The following is a 21,078-nucleotide window of genomic DNA, read 5'->3' on the forward strand; positions in this document are numbered from 1 at the left end:
GTCCCTGAATATCAACCTTCCTCTCCATCTCATTCTTTCTAGAACCAGGAGAACACCCTTCCCCCCTTCTTCACCATGGTAACAAGAGGAGAGTCCTTGTGACGTGACCATGATGTCTGGCCTGGGGAAAATCTAGACTAGCCAACACAGAGGACAAAACATTTAGATTGGAAAAAGATGAATTTTGACCAGAAGGCTGTGAAATTTTTGGCAAATTTTTATATGAATGGAGGCCAACACTGGACCCATGGTGGCATACAGACAAGGCAGCCAGCACCTCCCAGCAGCCGGTAATTGGCCCCAGATTTGGGAGAAGACTGAGGGCCATTAGGAAGGGGGTGAGGAATCAACGACCAAAGGGGGATTGAGAAAAAGTGGTTTAAGAAAAGAAATGTGATGGAAATAAAATTGGGGGATTATATGGGATTCAGATGAGGATGGGGGGAAATGGGGATGAAATAAGGGACAATGGAGTATAGAAACTAGAATAAAATATGGTTGGAGTTGGAAAGAGGATAGAGGTAAAGATAGGATTAATATTAATACTGTACATTTATAGGCCATTTCAAGGGATGTATGGTTAAGGGTGGAATAGGGTCAGGAGTGATGGTCCCCAGGTGAGGGGTGGGCTAGGGGACTGCGACTCAGAAGGAAAGAGATTGGCATAGTTATGGATATTGAAGTTCTGTGCTGTGCGTTATCTATTCTGTCCCTTGGACAGGAAGAAGTTATCTGGGAACTCTCCAGTCCTACCCATGCACCCCCAATCTATAGAAAGGTGGGAATCTATGAAGCATTCAGCACCCCAGGATCTTCAAAAACTCCCTCTGGGGGGAACCAACCTGATGCAGGAACCACAACTTTTCCGGGTCAAGAATATAAAAGAATTCAGTACATCCAGAGCCATGTGGAATGGAGGTGAGATAGGAGGAATGAATGGTAGCCCTACCTCCAGGTCTGAAACTAGTTCAATTCTGACCATTTAGGAGGCCTAGGGTGTCTATTCTAAACAGTCCATCCATTAACTCAGAAGTGAAATTGGGAGGAAGGTAACCACAAGGAGAAAAATACAAACACACACACATATGCACATACACACACACTCTACACACATGTACCCGCCACATATTGGAAGGAGAGTGGGGAAGTGCTCCTGAGAAACTCCGTTCCATCTCCTGTGCCTAGGTTTAGAAAGACGACCCCCGATCCTGATAGACATGGATATTCCAGGGCCGACCCAGTACCCTGCACCTGATGTGAGCATCCGGGAGTCTTCACCACATCCCCACTACAGCATTAGCTGCAAGACACCCACTCGGGGTACGGCGCCCCCCTCACCCATTCCCAGAGAACATTGTCCTGAGCAATTCACCCATCTCAAGATTTGCTCTCACCCCTGAACCTTTTACACCTGTAGGAAAGAGGCAAAGAAGCTGTGCCTTCAGTTGGAGAAGAGTAGGGTAGACAAGTGACAGTGGGTATAGGAGGAGGAAAGGAACTCATCCCCTGTGCACATCTGGTAACTTCCAATCCAACCCAATAAGTAGCTCTTGAGTTCCTGTTTGTACAAGGGCGCTTTACGGGCCACTGTAAAGATAAAATGAACAAGTCCCTGACCTCAAGAAAGGTGTGCCATAGGGTGATACATAAGTGAGCCTCTAAGGCAGCGAGGGGTCCTTAGAAGAGGTGGTGAGAAGCAACTGCATCCCAGGCCCAGGGAATAACCTGGGCATGGGCCCAGAGGTGGGAGATGGAAACCACATAGAGGAGGCAGTGCGGTATGGCTGGGACAGTGAGATTATAACATGCAATAAACTTAGCAAAATAAGCTGGAGCCACATTGTGTGAAGGGCTTTAAAATGACAAACTCGTAATGAGTTTGTATTTTAGAGGCTCCTATTGGAACCACCGAAGGTTGGTTGTTCAGCTGTAGAATGACACAGCAAGATGGGTGCTTCGGGAAGGTTATTTGGCAGCCGGTAGGAGAGGGGAAAGACTAGAAGCCAGGAGTTCAATGAAGAAACTGCTACAATCCAAAGAAGAGTGGATGAGAACCTACACTAGTCTAGTGACCATGGGAGCAGAGACAAGGGGAATGATTCAGGGGATGTTACCAATGTAGAATCAACAGGACTTGGCAACTGATTGGATTGGTAATGTGAAAGAGATTGAGGAATAGAAGGAAGATGGCACCAAGGTTATGAAAGTAGGTAACCAGAAGCATGGTATGCTTAACTTGTATGGAGGAGTAGGTTCAAGTGGTAGATGCTAAGTTCTACTTTTGAATACGTGGAATTTGTTACACCTATGGAACACTGTGGAATTATGGGACTAGAATAGCTCAGGAGAGAGATTAGGATCAAATATATTCATCTGAGAATAATCTGCAAAGATTGATAATTGAACTACGGGAGCAGATACGTAAGGAGAAGGGCAGAACCTTGGGCTTATATCCATGCTTAGGAAGTAGATGAGACTGTGAAAGAGTGGTCAGCTAGGTTAGAGGAGAAGCAGGAAAGAGCAGTGGGGAACATCTGGAGGTGAGTTGGAGTGAGAATGGTGGTCAACACCATCAAAAATTGCAGAGACGTCAAGAAGGATGAGGACTGAGAAAAATGCTAACTCTTGTTCATTGGTAGCCTTGGAAAGAATAGTTTCATTTGGAGTGGTGGGTGAGGTTGGAGACCAGATTGCAAGGAGTGAGTAGGAGGAAAAAAGATGGAAGCAACAAGGGGAGATAACTTTTTTTAGATATTTGACTGTGAACTCCAGGAAAGAAACTACAGAAATTTCCCATTTCAACCAATTTTGCTTGAACTAGATACTAGCTAATATTTGCTCTATCCAAGGGCCCCAGAACAGTGGGAGTAGGAAGAGGAGGTGTTCTTATCCCCTCCATCACCACCATCTCTGCCCATGACAGAATCCTGGGCACATCCTGATGGTGAGTGAGGTCTCTAGCCCTGTGCAGGAAGGTGGTAAAAGAACAGAATCTTCTGAGATGTGAAAGTTGGTGGGAAGTGGGAGTGGGAAGAAGCAGGAACTTACCCCAACACAACTCAGACCAAGGAGATGTGAGGGGGAGTCGTGCCAATCCCCACACTTACATATGTTTCCCTTCAAACCCATGTTATATGTATGTATGTGTGTATTTGTGTGTGTGTATGAAGGGAAATGTGAGGGGGGTGGTGATAGAAAAGCATTGTTCTAGCCCATTTGTGGTTCTCTCCCTCTCCCAACCTATAGGTACAGCCCTCCCCTCTTGCTCTTTGGGGAAACCTACTGGGTAGGAGATTATGGTGATCACCCACTAATACCAATAGGATGCCACCTCACCTCCTCCCCCTCTCAAAGGTCTCCAGTCCTGGCTTCTCCCCTGAGTTGGACCTCCCTTGAGGAGGTCATGGGCCAACTGGGCCAAGGCCCCACAGTTAAGGTCCCATGGAGTCCTCAGCTTGGTGGGGGCAACTCCCCACACCCTCTCCCATCCCTATCTGTTCACAGGTATCCATATCTTTCCCTTTTCAGAGGTTTAGATTGTCCCTTTTCCTGCCCCTGTGACCTTTCCTGGTCTCAGCTTGGTTGAGCACCCAGGGTAGTAGCCCTAAGAGAAAGGGAGATAAATCTCAAATACTACAGGACCAGCATTCACATCTGCCAGAGGAGCCAGGAATGTTGGAAGTCTTACCCTAGGCCCTCCAGCTTTTACCTTTCACAACTTTCCAGCCCTCAGAGGGCCTCCATTTGGTACACTCTAAATTCAGGCTTGCCCCCCCACACTGGTTACCAGCCTCCTCCCTGCACCCCCCCCAGCTCTTCTGCCCACACTCTCATCCTCTTTTCCTTCATTGAGATCTTCTTGACTCCCAACATGCCCTGCAGATGGTGATGGTCACAGGGCATGGCAAACCACCTGGTTCCAGAGTGAAAGCCCTTTCACACAGAAGGCAGATTTCCTCAGGGAGAAGCAGGTACACATTGCTTTTTTGCCTCCTCACGCCTGGCCCCCAAGACCCCTGGCTGTACCTACTCTGACCCTGTCTCCAGACCTTTGCTTTGTCCCATGGCTCTGTACTAAGATTGGACTTACTCCCCCAGGTCTTGGCCTAGTTCTCAAACAGGAGACTAGAGGGATTCTTGGCAGTATGTGTGGGCCCAACAGTGTAGGATGTTCCCTGGGGCCTCAGGGTTCCCTTGAGCAGGTATAAGGCAAGTAGACGGAAGAGTGGCAGTGCAGGGGCTCAGACTTGTATGTGCACAGCTCCAGCACCAGCACCCATTCTGCTGACCCTTTGTATGCTGTCTGATCACCCCTGCAGTGGCCATCTCCATTCCACTACACACAGCCCTGCAATCTGGGACCCCAGCAGCCCTGTCGGCCCAGCTTTCCTGCATTCACCTTCGGCCATAGGAGGGTGGTTAACAAGACCAGTAAGTGTAGCCTCATGCTGTCCCTGGGCCCCATACAATACCCATAGTCATTTTGGTCTGGGGTGGTGGTGGTATGGGGAAATGGGATCTACATGTAACTTAATGCTGTTGCCTCCAGGCCACTCATTAGACTTCCAATACCGCAGGGGAGCCTGGGCCCAGCCCAAACACCTACAATGTTATCCCAGGCTTTCAGCTTAAGGGACCTCGATCTCCTGCCTTCTCGATTAGCCGGGCCCAGACTCTCAACAGTTGGATCAGTCCTGGTAAGGAGAAGGGCATGTAATATATAGTCCCCAGGGTGAGAAGGCGGGTCTTCAAGGAACCAGTGGTCTGGGGAGGGTCTTAAGGGTCAAGTGAGTGATGAAGTATTTGGGAATGAGAAGGGGAGGAGAGCTTTAGAAGCTAAGAAAAGAAACTGAGAATTGGAATCTCTGGGGGCCAATGGAGAGGGATGGGAAGATCTCTGAAGACCAAATGGAAGAGGGTTTCTGGGGCAGAAACAGGAGATTGGGAATGGGACTTTAGGGTTCTAGTGGGAAGACTGGGGTCTCTGAGCCAAGAAAAGAGTCTCTGAGACTCACAAGGAAGATGGAGACTTGGAAAGAATTAGGATTTCTGGAGACCAAAGGAGAGGAATGGAGATCTCTGGGACCTGAGAATGTGGAAGGAAGGTCTCCAGGACTAATCAGAGGGTGGCCAGATTCCAGTTGGGAAGTTGGGATTCTGGCATCATCTCTCCTCCACCTTATATATAGCTCATACCCCAGGGCCAGCTGCATATTATGTCGAAGATTCCTACAACTCCCGATTCCTGTCAGCCCCCGGAGTCCTCATCCAGGGCGAGCGCAGGCCTAAGCGGCATGAGACCGGGCCCTTCTGCACCCTCTAGAGCCTGGAACCCTAGGGCAGTCAAGTCACTCTTTTGAACCTGGATCCCCCAGTGGCCTGTGCTATATACATTAGAACCTGGGACTCCCAAGGCCCTGGGCCACTTGATGGAACCCAGAGGTCACAAATCTCCCCTGGGTTCCTTCCTGTCCTCTGGCACCAGAGGCCTCTGTCTCCAAGCCCCAGTTTTTCTTGCCTCTCTTGTTATATAGTTATAGTTTGTTTTTTCCTAGACTCTCTCTATTCCATTCATGGCTCCCACTCCACACACAGACTGACACATAATATTCAGAATAAGGAAAGAGTACACAATAACACACTGAGTATTATGAGCAAGACCCACACATTTACAAATGCAGGATAACACACGACAGCACAAAGTACTGAGTGCTGCTTTGGCCTTCTCGCTCTTCCTCTCTCTTTTTGCTCTCTTGCTATTATCATTCTGTGTCTGTTTCTCTGTCTGTCTTACTCTAGCCATGATCTGTTTCTAAAGTTGAGGTCAGCAGGCTTTCAGGGCACCAGACCCTCACTGAAAAGCAAAGCTGGGCAAGCTTGGGGCAAAGCTGCCCCAAGACATCCTCCTTCGAGCCAAGGGGAGATGACATGAAAGGGGAGTAGGCAGGCTGCAGCTGAAGCTGGCAGTCACGCTCCGCACTGGAAGCTGCTTTCTTCATGTGAGCTCAATGTAGCCCGAGGCTAAGGCCTGCACATTCCCCAGTTGGAGATACTAGATCATGTGTCCTTAAGAAACCATTCCTTCTCCCCCCTCATGTGATAGAAGGCCCTTCCAGTTCCAGAGACAGGTGTCAGGGGGGAGGTCAGTCAGTTTGGTCCCTGCTTCTGGGCATCCTTGGGTATTGCATTTGGGTTGGATTGGCTTAGAGTAATCTCAAAATCCGTGGGGATGCTGGGGTGGATGACTGGGGCTTGGGTTTGCTCAAAGTAAGGGGGGGCCTCAGGATGAGGAAGTTTGTTGGTAGAAGTTCTGAACTGTGTGTATATGCATGTGTAAAGTTAATGTGTATAAATTGTTGGCATACTGTTTGTGTTTGGCACTGAGTAAAGCACACACCCATCACTCCCAAACTCCCCCTCAGGAATTATGAGATCCTGCTCTATCTATAGTCCCATTTAACACTGGCCTAGCCCAGAAAGGCTCTGAAATAGACCCAAAAGGCAGCAGGCCTGCCTGGCATAGGACAGCGCCAGGGCTTTGCTCTTTGCCAATACAGTCCAGATTTCTTATAGGGACTTGTTGGGGTTGGTCCGAGCCCATAGGGCTCTTTAGGGGCTTGTTCTGTGTGTCCAAGGGGATCCATAGTCCCTACAAATCCTGGTTCTGCTGTCTTGTTGGGTTCCCTTGTCCCTGGCATCCTGTCTGACCCTGCCTGCCCTTGGCTGGGTGTGCTTCTGTGTGCTGGGGAGCAGGAGTGCTCTGACTTCTGCTCATGTTGGGTAAGTGAGAGAAGCATAGTTGGCCAGTTATGAAAAGGTTCAGGAGAACCAGACAGCAGTCCTGTGACAGCTTGCCTCATCTATGGATATGTTCCATCCCAGAGTGGGCTGCATCAGCCCCTTCTCAATTCCCAGGATAATAAGGAATATGCTCTGGAACCACTTTGATTCCCTGCATGGTGCCCGCAGGGACTGTGACCATCACCTTCGTGTTCCAAGGAAAAAAAAGTCAAAGTGGAAATCTTTGGAAGAAATTACATCAAATGAAAGTTTATGGAGGAAGCTGATAAACTTTAAACATAAAATAATCTTTTCCATTTTGTTTTGAACAAGTCATCCTCAGTGAAATTGTGACAATGTATTCATTCTATACGTATTAGCTGAAAGGGTGAATGGGAACCAGTTGCATCATCCATAGAAAAGACAAGGAACCTGTCAGGGGTTCTAAGTTCTGGATTTGGGGTAATGTGCATCCCCTGTTATATCAGTGGCAATCATAGTGACAGTTGCATCATAGATTTTGAGCTGGAAGGAACCACAGAGAGACCATGTAGTCCAATCATTTTACCAAAGAGGAAGCTGAAGCTCAGAGAGGTTGTGATTTCAGTTACATAAAAGTGAAAGAATTGGGATTTGAACTCAGGTCATCAGACTCTAAATCCAATATTCTTTCCATCAGGCATATGCCTGGGGCTCAAGGGGTCCTCCTAGAGTTATTATAAAAGAGTGGTCCCATCTCCCTACAACACTGTTTTAAGAGGAGCTCTTTTAAGATCATCCAATCTTACTGTGGGAAAGGTCATCTAGTCCATCAAAGGTCACCTAGTTAAATCCCCATGCATGAAGTAGGACTCCCCTCTACAGTATCCCAAATGAGTGGTCATCCAACGTTTCCCTGAAGACCTTTAGTAATGGGAAATCTGGAAGTAGTCCATTCCACTTTTGCCAACTAAGTTGTTTTTCTTCGTATTGAGCTGAAATCTGCTTTGATTTTCTCGTTTAAGTTCTGCCCTCTGAAGACTAAGCAGATCCAAGTGAATCCCAATTCTACATGACAATCTTTCAGAGACTTGAATGCATGAACTCCCTAACTATCCCCAGTCTTTATGGCTTCAGGTTTCCTCCCATTAGGGTTCCCTTCCTCTGGATTTACCTAGTTTGTGACTTTCCTTTTGGCCTGGGCAGATTCTGGATTCCATCGCTCCATGTCCAGGCTCTGTGTCTGCCCTTATTTCTCTCAGAGGGCTGCCTTAAGGCATCATTCCAGGGCATCTTTGAGGAGTTCACCAAAACCTTCTTCTCCAAGGCCAAGCCAGAATACCCTATGCCTTACCTCAGCCTGAGATGCTTAACTGTTTCCAGATGTCATAGCTCTACTGTCCTATTTCAACTCTCCCAGGGCCTCAAGATGGGTCCTGAGGTCCCAAGGGTAACTCTAATCCTTTAAGGGACCAACAACCTAGCTTGACTCAGAAGTAGCCTCGATTTCCACAGCTCTTTGGTATGGCTGGGCCAACTGGCAGAAAGTGAGTCCTCCGGAGGCAGTGTGTGGTTCCTAGATTGGGTATCTTGCAGGGCTGTGCTCCCAGACTAACTGTAGGCTGTGGTATGACACAGGTCCTCATATGTGGAGTCCTTTGCCAAGATCTGCGGAGCCACTTGTGGGCAATAGCAGTTGAGGGGTAGCATGAGTTGGGGCCAGATGAGATCCCAGGTGGATACAGAACTCTCTGGACTTTCCCGACTCTGGAAGCTGGGAGCCTGGCTAGAGCCTGGCCAGATCTGCGCCCAGGAAATCTTCTAGGGCCCCTTTCCAGGCCTAAGCCTCCTGGACAGTGGCTTTCCTAGTTTTAAGGGCTAGATTCCCATTCTTTTCCTAGTTCCAACCTTGTTCCTCCTTTGTGTTCTGAGGTCAGCTCAAACTTAGCATGAATCCATGTGATCCACTTGGAGAAGTGCTTTTATCTGATTCTCCTTGGGCTATAAATACCTTAGTGTAGGAATGAAGTCATCTTGGGAGTGGCTGGCATGGCAGTGGGAGGGGCATTGCCTTGGCTGTCCTTCCTATCCAAGGGCCCCAAGTGAAGAAGCTGGAAAAGGACTGGTGGGTAGAGGAGAGACAGAGGCTGGACCTAAGCAGTTGAGAACTCCATGTACACAAGTACACTTAGAGCCCATCTCTCAGCACAGATGTGCAGATAATGCCACCCTGTGCCTGCCCATTCTGTTCCACAGTCAGTCCTTTCAGCCTAACTTCCAACCAGTCTGCCCCTGTTCGGGGGAGGAGGGGATGCCTGGAACAGGTACCTGGAAACAGAAGGGTTCTGGTAGCAGGTGGGTGGGAGGAGCATGGTTGGTGAATCTTGAAAAGGTTTAAGGAAGCAAGACAGAAATCCTGTATAATCTCATCTGATCTCAGTACAGGCCTCATCAGTGGGCATGTTCCACCCCCTCTCAATTTCCCCACTACCAGGTCTGAACATCCAATTGCTCTGGCTGCCTCGGATCTGGGCTGGCTCTCCCTTTGATGACTTCTGCCTTGGCCAGAGCTGGCCACGTGGAAAACAGTGTGTGTATGTCCCACATATACATGCTTATATAGTGTGTGTACCTCATGCACCTGTACAAACACACATCTTTATTTAAGGTGCGCTGGTGCTCCGATGGCTGGCCAAGGACAAGTTCCCTCCTTACTTGTCTGTGGAAAAAGAGGATATTGAACTCCCTCCAGCCTGGCCCTGCAGCTCTAGCATAAATAGAAGAGAAGGAGAGACACAGAGACAGAGACAAAGAGAAAGATGGGGGAGGGGGGAGAGAGAGGAAGAGAGAGATGGGGAGAGAGAACAAGGGAGAGAGAAGAGAGACTATCAAGGACGGGGCAGTAAGGGAAGCTGTGTGAATCCTCTCAGTGAAGGAGCCAGTAACTAGTCCCAGTAGATTAGTGGAGATAATTGCCTGCCAGTTTGGATGTAGGTAGAGAAGGAGAAAGTCTCCTTAGTGTCTCTTGAGATAATAGATTCCTTAGAGAGAACTTGGGAAAAGCTGCCGGGGGGTGGATTGGAGTTAGACATCTCTGTAGTTTCCCTCTCATTCTCCAGGATCTTTCCCTTCCTGAGGCAGAAGGAACTCATCTCCTATGGGGAGCCATGGTCTGGGCCAGGGGTGGAGAACCTGTATACCCTCAAGGCCACATGTGGCCCTCTAGGTCCTCAAGTGTAGCCCTTTCAAATTTGGATTTAGTCAAAGGACCACACTTGAGGACCTAGAGAGCCACATATGGCCTCGAGGCTGCAGGTTCCCCCACCTCGGGCAGTTCAGATTTGCCTTGTGGGGCCAGGTCAGTGCTTGTGGTTGCCTCCTGAACTGTCAGCAGGTGGAAGACACTAATAATAATAATATGATAACACCTAACATTTACATAGCTTCTACTATGTGCCAGGCACTACAGTAAGCACTTTATGTTATTGCATTTAATTCTCACAACAATCCTGGGAGGTAAGTGCTATTACCTCCATTTTAAGTGAGCACCCCAGCCCTCAAGAGGCACAAGGACAAGGGGGGAAATTGCACTGACATTTGTGAGGCCCTTGGGAAATGTGAGAACCTTGCTTATACTAGCAGCCCTCATGGTTCAAGACATTTTAACTTGGGAACACTGGCAAGGCCTTGTGGTCCCAGTGGTGGGGAGATGAAGATGAACAAGCCATGTCTGTGCCCTTAGGTAGCTTATAGTCTAGTGGAAGAGAAAAGAATATAAAAATCAAGTTTAATTACAATGCAAAGGTATCCTATGTTATGTTAAATACCAAGTGAATAAGGTGATAAATCTATAGGAGTTCAGAGGTGAGATTTTGGCAGGTCGAGTGGTATTGTGGAAGTAGGTCTAGAATGGGAACCATTACAGATTCCCCAGGCCTGCTTGCATCACCCAAGCTTGGAATATGCCTGGTACTTGAATATAGGGTGGAGAAAATACTCTGCTGAGTAAACACCACCTGGATCAGGCTGAGCTCTCCCCAAGTCCCTTTGCATATGAACCTTGGTCTAGGTTATCTATTTAGCCATTCTCTACCCCACCCTCCCCCTACAAAAAAAAAGAAGAAAAAAGAAAGAGAAATAAATTGAAAAAGAAGAAAGAAAAATTTTAAGTTTCCTCAGCTCTTTGAGAGATCCAAATCTAGGTGGAACAAACTTCCAGCACTGGCCATCACACACACCTCCCCTCTTCCTTCCCTAAGGGTCTTATGGCCAGTGAAGCCACATAGATCATCTGGCTGCCTGCTTAGAGTTGTCTAGAGACTGCTAACTTCTCTGTATAACTTTCAATAAAGCTTATGCAAATAAACCAATGAATCTATTTGTCAGACCTTTGAATCCAGTACTCAGATTAACAGAAGTAGCCAGCAATACTTCCTAGAAAAGGCAGGACTTAAACTGGCATGAGTAGGATTCAGGTAGGGAGTAGAATTTATACATATGTATGGATGTGTGTATTTGTGTGTGTGTATACACACACACACACATACATTATATATATAATACATACATATTATATATATATATTGGCTATAAGATACACACATCCATATATATATATGTGTGTCTATATATATGGATGTGTGTATCTTACAGCCAATCACATATATATTATAGATAATATGTGCATATATAATAGGTAACATATATACATATACATATATACATATATACATATATACACATTGGGTTGGTCATGTAATATATGCCTCATCTCAAAGTGGCATGGATATCTGATCTCGGAATCTAGTCAGGAATGTGCTAGAGCCACCTCCTGATTGTTAACTTTTCATTGTGAGCATTTATATTTCAGAGTCAGCAAAGGCTACAAATTAGGGCTTGATTTATTGTTTTGTTGATTATTCTTATGTAACAGAAATGTTAATAATGCAGATTAAACTTAAAGGTGTGTCTTGTGGATTTTTTTTTTCTGGAGAGCTGGTTGTTAAACTTTTACCAGTATACTGCTGGATCAGGTCTACCTGTCTCCAAGGGAAACTACAATTTTCACCTTTGTGGGGAACAAGAGAAGGGCCATAGGTGGGTACTTGTTTCTTTCTGTATCTAACTCCGTAAAGTGTATATACATACACACACACACACATACATGTATGTATGTACGTATCTCCCTGGCCAGCCATTAGAGCCACAATAAACCTTAAAGAACATGTGTATTTTTGCAGGTGTATGAGGTTTATACACTATGTACATGGAAGTATTGGATATACAGAAATTATGTATATATGTATGTATAACTTGGAATTAACAAAAATGTTTTCCTCTCACATCCCTCTCACTGTAGAAAAAAGAACAAGAAAAAGAAAACTCATATAACAAATATGCATAGTCAAACAAAGCGAATCTCCATATTGGCCATGTCCAAAAAATGTCTCATTCTGTACTCTGAATCCATCACCTTTCTGTCAGGAGGTGGGTAGCATATTTCAGACCTCTAGAATCACAGTAGGTCATTGTGTTGATCAAAGTTCTTAGAGTCTTTCAAAGTTGTTTATCTTTACAATGTTGTTATCATATAAATTGTTCTCCTGGTTCTCCAGGAGCCTTAAGGATATGTGTTGGGGTGGTAGGGAGGGAAACAATCTTAACAGTTTCTGGGATTGGAAGCTCTTAAGTCAAGGGATAGAGGACTTGCTCCTCATGTGCCTGCATCTCCAGGTAGACCCTTCTGCCGTTCAAAAGTCTGAGCTTGTCCACATGGGCGAATAACTTGGACATAAAAGGTGATATCATAAACAAATTAGAGAAACAAAGATGATAACAAAGGAGATAAAGAAGGTCACAGAAGTTAAAATGAGCAATTTTGATTACATAAAATTTAAAAAGTTTTTATACAAGCAAAACCCAGGCAACCAAAATTAGAAAAGAAGCAAGTAAATGTTGTTGGGGAATTTTGCAGCAAGTTTATCTGATAAAAATCTTGTTTCTAAGATATATAGGGAACTGATTCAAATTATAAGAATAAAAGCCATTCCTCAAATGATAAATGGTCAAAGTCAAGCTATCAATAACCATATAAAAATGCTCTAAATCATTAACAATTAGAGAAATGCAAATTAAAACAACTCTGAGGTTCCATTTCACACTCTTCATATTGATAAAGCTGACAAAAAAGGAAAATGACATAATGGAGGGGTTGTGGAAATATTGGTACACTAATATACTCTTGGTGGGGCTGGTCCAGCCATTCTGAAAAGCAATCTGAAACTTTTACCAAAAAGCTATTAAACTATGCATAACCTTTGACCTAGTGATACCAGTACTAGATTTATGCCCCAAAGACATCAAGAGGGAAAAAAACCCATACATACAAAAACATTTATAGTAGCTCTTTTTGCAGTGACAAAGAATTGGATATTAGGAGAGTGACCATCAATTGGGGGATTGCTGAAGTTACAGTATAAGAAAATGATGGGATATTATTGTGTTGTAAGAAATGATGAAAGGAATGATTTCAGATAAACCTGGGAAGACTTGTATGGACTACTACAGAGTGAAGTGAGCAGAACCAGGAGAACAGCAATATAAACAACTTTGAAAGACTTAGAAACTCTGATCGATTCCAGAGGCCTCAAAAGTAAAACATACTACCCACTTCCTAACAGAGAGGTGATGGACTTAAAGTACAAACTGAAACATATTTTATGGGAGAATATGGCTAATGGGGGAATTTATTTTGCTTGACTATGCTTGTAATGGAGGTTTTCTTTTTCTTGCTTTTTTTTTTAGCCATCAAGGTATTTTTTTGTTTTTTTTTATTTTTTGAAATTTTTTGAAATTTTGATTTATCAACAATCACTTCCATTTGCTTTTGAGTTCAACATTTTTCTCCCCCTTCCTCCCCACCACCCTCCCCAAGACGGTGTTTCTTGCTTTTCAGTGAGGGAAGAGATGGGAGGGAAAGAGTCTGGATCTGAAAATAAAATAAAATAATTTTTAAGAAGTCTGAGCTTCCCTTTCTTGAGTGCCTCTCTCAAAATTCTCCAACCATCTTTTCATGTTGAGATCCAGTATTCTCTCACCAATCAGAAGTCACATTTCCCCACATATACAAAGTTCAGCATAGTTGTTGACAAGGGCTGTCCTTAAGGGCACAGCTAAAAGCTTGGGAAAAAATGATAATAGGGAAGGAAGGAGAACACACCAGAACAAATTCAACATTAGCAGAGGCACAAAAGTAAAAATGAATTAGGTTCATATAGGGAAACACTGGAAGCTAAAGTTGGAAAGGCACAGTGTAACCTAAGCTACATGAACAAAACGATAATGTCAGAAATGCGGTAAGTCATAATTTTGTTGTAGGGCCTTGGATTTAGGACAATTTTCATTTTAGGCTTGAGAGCAAGTCTTGACTGGAAAGGTGGGGGAGACCTATAAAGGAGGAGAGACAATTGTTGGGAAAAAGGCAGCTAGGCTTCCTATTGGCATGCCCAGGGGTGCAGAGATGGAGGTTGAGTCAGGCTACTTCTTTGCCAGTAAGTGAGGGCTGAAAATTATAGTCCAACACTAAAAACAGGTGAGCCATATAATTAAGGAAAATTCACTAGTCTAGGATATTCCAGATTTGCCAAAGTATTTCCTCAGGTAACAACAAACTACAATTTAGATTGAGGATTTAGTTCTAAAATTATCCCTAAAAGTTGATGAACCACGTATATACTATAAAAGAAAAGTGGGATTGCAAGCATTCTTCACTTTATGGGACAGACACTGTAAAGTAATTTCTATAAAGAAAACCCCAACTTCATAATGGAAGGGAAACTCTATTCCCAGAAACAATTAATTTCCCCATTATACTCTAGTTGAACATTTTTGGTGTGATGCACAAAAAGTTCAAGAGATATAGTTTCTAGGTAATTAATCATTTTATTAATCATGCTAGCAATAATTAATACAAGCAGTCAGCCTCTGGAATGCCAAAGACCCCACATGGAACCCACTCACCATTTATATGCCCTTGGAAGAGTGGGTATTCCTGAGGGTGACAATCAATTCTGATTGGTTAGCAAGTATTGAGAAAATGAATACTATAAGAAGGAGCTGGGGCATGTGACAGATTATGTCACTGATGGACAAAGAAAGACTATCTCAAACTAGACTACCCTCAGCCTAGCAATCTAGCCTTCCTGAGTGGAACACAAAGGGCCAGAATTCATCTTAGATTAAATTCTTTGTAAGGTTCTCTAGTTGGGTAGGACAACAACTCATTATCCACCCAGCCCTTCAGAGAACTAAGCTTTGACCTAATTTCCAAATGAGAAAGGGAAAAAAAATCCGAGGTCTCCCCAATATTAACAATTAGTTATTTAATAATCATTTCTCTCATTGGTGCACAGTAGGGGGTAAAAAGTCACATAATATATTGGATATTATGGTCACATAACTATTCCAACCACTGTGGAAAACAATTTGGAGAATTATGCCCAAAGGGCTATAAAACTGTACATATCTTTTGTTTGTTTGTTTGTTTGTTTTTTTGTTTTTAGGCAATTGGGGTTAAGTGACTCTCCATACCCTCTGACTCAGCAATACCACTACTAGGTCTGTATCCCAAAGAGATCAAAGACAAGGGAAAAGGACCCACATGTACAAAAATATTTATAGCAGCTCTTTTTATCGTGGCAAAGAATTGGAAATTGATTGGATGCATATCAGTTAGGGAATGGCTGAGGAAGCTGTGGTACATGATTGTGATGGAATACTATTTGTGCTACAAGAAATTATGAGAGGGATGGTTTTAGAAAAAAATCCTGGGAAGACTTATATGAACTAATACAAACTGAAGTGAGCAGAATCAGAACACTGTGCACAGTAACGCCAATATTGTAAGGATGATGAGTTGTGAAAGACTTAGCTACTCTGATCAAGATAATGATCCAAGACAATTCCAAAGGACTCATGATGAAAAATGCTATCCATCCCCAGAGAGAGAAGTGATGAACTCTGAATGCAGATTGAGACATATTTTTTTAAACTTTATTTTTCTTGTTTGTGTGCACATGTGCTTTCTTTTACAACACAGCTAATATGGGAAAAGGTCACAAGTGTAATTGATATCATATTGCCTACCTTCTCAAGGGACGGGGGTGGGAGGGAGAGAATTTGGAATTCAAAATTTTAAAAAATGAATGTTAAAAAATTGTTTACATGTAATTGGGAAATATTAAATGAAATAAACAAAAAGACATATTTTTAAAAATACATTATAGTCATATACAAATAATCCACTTTTCATTTGCTTCATTCCCCTACTATTCTCTCCAGGATCCTCCTGGAATCACAGAGATATCTCCATTCATTAGGGATCATCTGACAATACAATCACAACTCTCAAAATTTTCTTCCCCTTCTTCTTTAACCTGAGTACTTGTGTTAATGGGAATTAGGAGTTTGGGGTATGTCTTTGAATTTTAGAGGTCAACATGATGCAGAGTAGCCAAACTGCTCCTTGATATCTCTGTCAGAGACAGACTGAGACTGAAGAGACTACATGTCTGATTCAGGGTCCATACAGCTGACAAAATATTTTTCTAATGCATTCACTCCTCTGCTTAAGAATCTTCAATAGCTAGAGCAGCTAGGTGGTGCAGTGGATAGAGCACTGGCCCTGGATTCAGGAGGACCTGAGTTTAAATCTGGTCTCAGACACATGACACTTACTAGCTGTGTGATCCTGGGCAAGTCACTTAACCCCATTGCCTAACCAAATTAAAAAAAAAAAGTTCTGTTACTGAAGTCAGGACGACCTGAGCTCAAATCTGGCCTCAGAACAAACACTTGACACTAGCTGTGTGACCCTGGGCAAGCCACTTAACCCCCACTGCAAAAAAAAAAAAATCTTCAATGGCTCCCTATTTCCTGTAGGATATAGTATCATTTCCCTTAGCTTGGCATTTAAAGCCCTTCACAAACTGGCTCCAGCCTACCTTACCAAAGTAACTGAACCTTGCTATTATTCCTTGTTATGCACCTGATGTTTCAGTCAGATTGCTTTATGTGCTTTTACTCAAACTCGGTCTTCCGCCTCTCAACTCTGTCCCCCACGCACAGGTTGAACGCCCTTCTCATCTCTTAGGATTTTAGCCTCCTTCATGGTCAGGTCATCCTTTCCCGATCTCCCCAGTTGTCAACCCCTTCCACCTCAAACTATCATGTACATGCCTATTTGTTTGCATGTTGTATCCTTCAATCGAATGTAAGTTCCTCGAGGGCACAGATTATGTTTCGTTTTACATTTGTATCCTTAGCATCCGCCGTGATGCCTCACATACAACAAATATAGCGCCCCTTCTGGGCTCATTCCGCCAAGGTGCATTGGAGCTCCCCACAGGACAGTTACTACTCACTCTCAAAGTTCGGAGGGAAACCTTGAAGGGCTGGGTTGGTTGTGTTTTTTTTTTACTACTGTTGATCTTGAGCCTCCGCTGATATGCTCTCCATTAAGAATCTGCCAGTAATCTCAATTAGCTTTCAGAAAAGGTATTTGCTAAAATGTTGTGAAAACAGTTGGGACAAAGCACTTCCCCCTCCACCCCACCCCCGCTCCAGCAACAAAGACCTGAATACACTCTCCCCAAAATACATACGGTGTCCATGGGGAGAGTGGACATAACCTAATGGTAATGAAGCACACACGGAGAGAACATGTTTGTCAAAGGGGAAATTCATAACTCCTACACTGAAAGCCCTATTCTCCTTTCGTAGAATCTTCATAAGGTTCTCTTTAGGTGTAGCTCTCCACTAACGGTCAGGGCCTTTTAAGAGCCCATAGCTGAAATTACTTTCTGCTATAAGGAGTCACAATGCCTGGATTGCTACTATTTTCAAATGACTGTGTTATCTATACTCACTTTCCCTCCTGGTAGCCACCATTGCTTGAATGGATATCACAGCTAATACTATCAGTCACTTTCAACTGCTGGTGGGTCTTCTAAACTCATAAGATCATCACTTCCATCTTGATATATTCATCTAAGAACAGGAAAGGACAGACAATGAGAAAGAGGCAGCTGTGAATTCCCAGCCACCAAGGCTGAATGGGAAACAGCAAAATCACTCTGCCCTCCCTTCACCTGTCTCTCAGGGAGGCAACTCAAAGTAGCCCTCCTACTTCAAAGCCAAAAGGCAGAGAGAGATGGGCAGATTGCCCCTTTTATAATCACACTAGGCTCCATATCTATAGCCCTTGAGTTGTCAGTTCTCCTAGCCTGGAAGCCAATTAGAAGACTCCTTATCATCACACAGAACAAGTCACATATAGCAGGAAACTGATTACCCCAAGTTTCCACATAGTTCTGGGACTGGAATAAAGTAAGGAACATCTGCCTATGCTCCAAAGACTGGCCCCACAGGCCAGTCCATCCACGTTGTATAGGTGCTCAATAAATGCTTAATAGATTAGACTGGATTTCTCATGTTTTTATGTGTAATAGTTTGACTGCAAACTCATATTTTACCCAGAGGTCTCCCTAATATTTGGCCTCCCCCAGCTTAAATATATCTTCAGCATAATGGTTTTATATGTGTTATATAAAAGTCATTTGAGAGTCAGCCTCAATCAAAAAGTTTTCTCTTCAAGTCTGGCCTCTGACACATACTTTCTTCACATGCTTGGGCAAGTGACAATGTCTCAGAGCCTCTAAATAACGATCAAAGACTGCAGCTTTCAAAGCAGGTGATGGACTACTTTGGTAAAGTTTCCTGCAGCTTCTCACACGGATGACATCATAGGTCTGGGCAAAAATAAATGAATAAGTAAATAAATATATATGTATATTATTCCATCCTCAACTAATTTTGTAAATTTTAAATTCTGTAAAATGTTTTCTTTGATAAAGGGATGCTTGTGTAACCCCTATTGAACTTGGATTAGGCTTATTTGGACTGAATTGGCAGATTCACCGTGTAGCTCATTGTCTAGGGTCAAGAGACAATGAATAAGGTTTCCTCAGATGCTACCGGTCTTTAAGCTCTCAATCTCTGAGACCTCATGGGAGTTCCTTCATTGTCTCTGTTACTGATCCCTGAAGGTAATGGGGTCTTAGCAGCTGCTGTCGTTTGAAAGAGAAAGGAAAAGTTCTCCGGAGGACAAATTGGCCACATACCCTGAGAAGGAGATCCTGGAGGTATGGTCTGGGAAGGGAAGGGAGGCCAGGCCTTTCTCCTGGAACATCTAGTCACTAGTGCCCTCCTGCAGAGCTGGCTGCAGGCAAAATGACCTGCCCTTTCTGTCTCCTCTCCTCTCCTTAGATTCTCAGTGCCTTAGCAATGCTGAAACTTCTGTTCACAAAGGAAATAAGTGACAAAATTGGCTCACTGGGAGGGTTTAGGAGATAAATATCTTAAAAGTCTCTTGGATGTTACTTATTAAACAGAACCTGATGAAGGCAAGTCTTCTCCCCTCAAAACAGAGGTCTAAGGAGAGTTTCATGTACTGGCAAGGTAATTAAAGAGAATAATTCTGGGAGGAGGTCAGGAAACTACCTTCCTTACACCCAGAAGTGTGCTGGTAAATATTTAACAACCAGCTCTTTTTTGGGGGGGATAGAGGGGGGAATGTAGATACGACACACTTTTAAGCTTAATTTGCATTTCCCCCATCACTTAAGTCTAGAAAATCAACAAAACAATAAATCAAGGCTTGGTTTGTAGCCCTGTTTCTAAGGTGAAAATGTTCACACTGAAGATTTAACAATCAGCCTCCCACCCCACCCACTCTGAGCTGGCTCCAACACATTCCTGCTTAAAGCCCCCAGATGAGAACCACTTCCCTGGCTAGTACTGCCCTTCTAGACTCAAACATGAGCATGGGTTGGAGCTTTTGGCCTATAACTCTGATATTCAATGTTGTCAGGGGAGGCTTTGGGATGGTGAGGCTCTGTGGTGTAATGGATAAAGGCACTTGGAGTCAAGAAAACCTGGGTATAAATCTTGCTGAGATACTTACTAGCTGTGGGACCCTAGACAAGTCCTTCAACCTCAGTTTCTGCATCTATCAATAAGGGAACTTGACCTGATGGCTTGTAAGCTTCCTTCCAGCTTTAAATCTATGATGCCACATGCTACTAGGCCTCAAATGATAGGGAGATAGTGAAGACAAAGCTGGTACTCAGAGTAAGCAAGGCACTCTGCCACACATAAGAGAGGGGCATAACAAGGAACATTTCTGGAAGTAAAATCCAGCCATCTCATTTTATATATGAGGAAACTGAGGCCCAGAGAGGCCAACTTGCTCAAGGTCACACAGGTCTGAGGTCTTCTTTGATTTCTTTGAATTCAGGTCTTCTCAAACTCAAAGTGCAATGCTTTATCTACTATACCACACTGCTTCTAATGTTACTAATTATACTTGAATACATCTAAAGGTCTGAGGTTTGTGGGTTTTTTTAATTGTAGGTGCTGTCCCCATTGATGTAGATGGCAGCCCCTTTATCTTAAAACAAACTATTTCAAGAGCTGCTATGGCTGAAAAAAATGCATTATCTGGTGGCTGACCCTCTGGTTATAAGCCTCTCTATATTTAGCTAGCCTGATCTTCAGGCAGCAGACATAATCTATCACTGTACTGGGCTCCCATTTGAAGCCTTTCCAGCTTGAGAGAACCTGACACGGGTTTGGACTCCACTGACCTAAATTTCAAGAACCCAAGGTCACCCATAACCTGGTATTTGAAGAGGACTTCAGTGGAACATTGGTCTGTTATTTTACTAGTATAAGGAACCTCCAGAGAGGAAACTGTCTCTACCTTGGGGCTTGTGAGCACCGAAGTTAGATAACTTGCCCAGAACTTGAATTCAGGTCTTCCTGACTCTGAGGCCAGCCTTCTATCCAATAGGCCAAATTACCTCAGTTCTGTTTTTTGAGACTGGATCTCCCAATCTCACTTAAACTGGCCAGACACTCCTAGGCCCAATCCTAATAATTATCAAATGAGATAATATTTGTAAAGCACTTTGCACAGTACCTGGTACATGGTAGGTGCTTGATAAATACTTGGTCCTTTCTGATATTTATCAGCATGGAAGCTTTAACCAGCTGTTTTTCCACCCTGGGTCACTTCACCCCTCTGGGCAGCCCGGTGGCCTCGTGCTCTCCAGGCTCACCATATTAGTGATGGGTTTAATACAGACACTCAATCCCATTGGTCCTCGTTGTTGTTGTTGTTGTTGTTTGCCCTTCATTCTCGAGGACGACTACGACGTCAGGGAGCTGATGCCATGACATGCAAGTGAATCGGATTTAAGT

The 21,078-nt window shown here is 44.0% G+C and overlaps 1 protein-coding gene across 5 annotated transcripts; it reads left to right on the forward strand.

Moving 5' to 3' along the window:
* Positions 1 to 23: 23 nt before the first annotated feature.
* STPG3 (sperm-tail PG-rich repeat containing 3) lies at positions 24 to 11,129 on the forward strand. Of its 5 annotated transcripts, none has more exons than XR_002323544.2 (7): positions 24 to 290; positions 722 to 918; positions 1,186 to 1,320; positions 3,883 to 3,971; positions 4,320 to 4,431; positions 4,550 to 4,697; positions 5,202 to 5,291. XR_002323544.2 is itself a non-coding variant. In XM_020981757.2 (7 exons), the coding sequence occupies exons 1-7, from the start codon at positions 178 to 180 to the stop codon at positions 5,321 to 5,323; spliced, it is 900 nt and encodes a 299-aa protein (XP_020837416.1). In that variant the 5' UTR covers positions 24 to 177; the 3' UTR covers positions 5,324 to 11,129. The 5 variants fall into 5 exon arrangements, 3 of the variants coding, with proteins under 3 accessions (XP_020837416.1, XP_020837417.1, XP_020837424.1); XR_002323543.2 differs by having other exon boundaries at positions 5,190 to 5,260; XM_020981757.2 differs by having other exon boundaries at positions 4,578 to 4,697; positions 5,190 to 11,129.
* Positions 11,130 to 21,078: the final 9,949 nt, after the last annotated feature.

Source organism: Phascolarctos cinereus, unplaced genomic scaffold (genome assembly GCF_003287225.1).
Source record: "Phascolarctos cinereus isolate Bilbo 61053 unplaced genomic scaffold, phaCin_HiC Scaffold_2;HRSCAF=192, whole genome shotgun sequence".
In the NCBI taxonomy this organism is placed as follows: Eukaryota; Metazoa; Chordata; class Mammalia; order Diprotodontia; family Phascolarctidae; genus Phascolarctos; species Phascolarctos cinereus.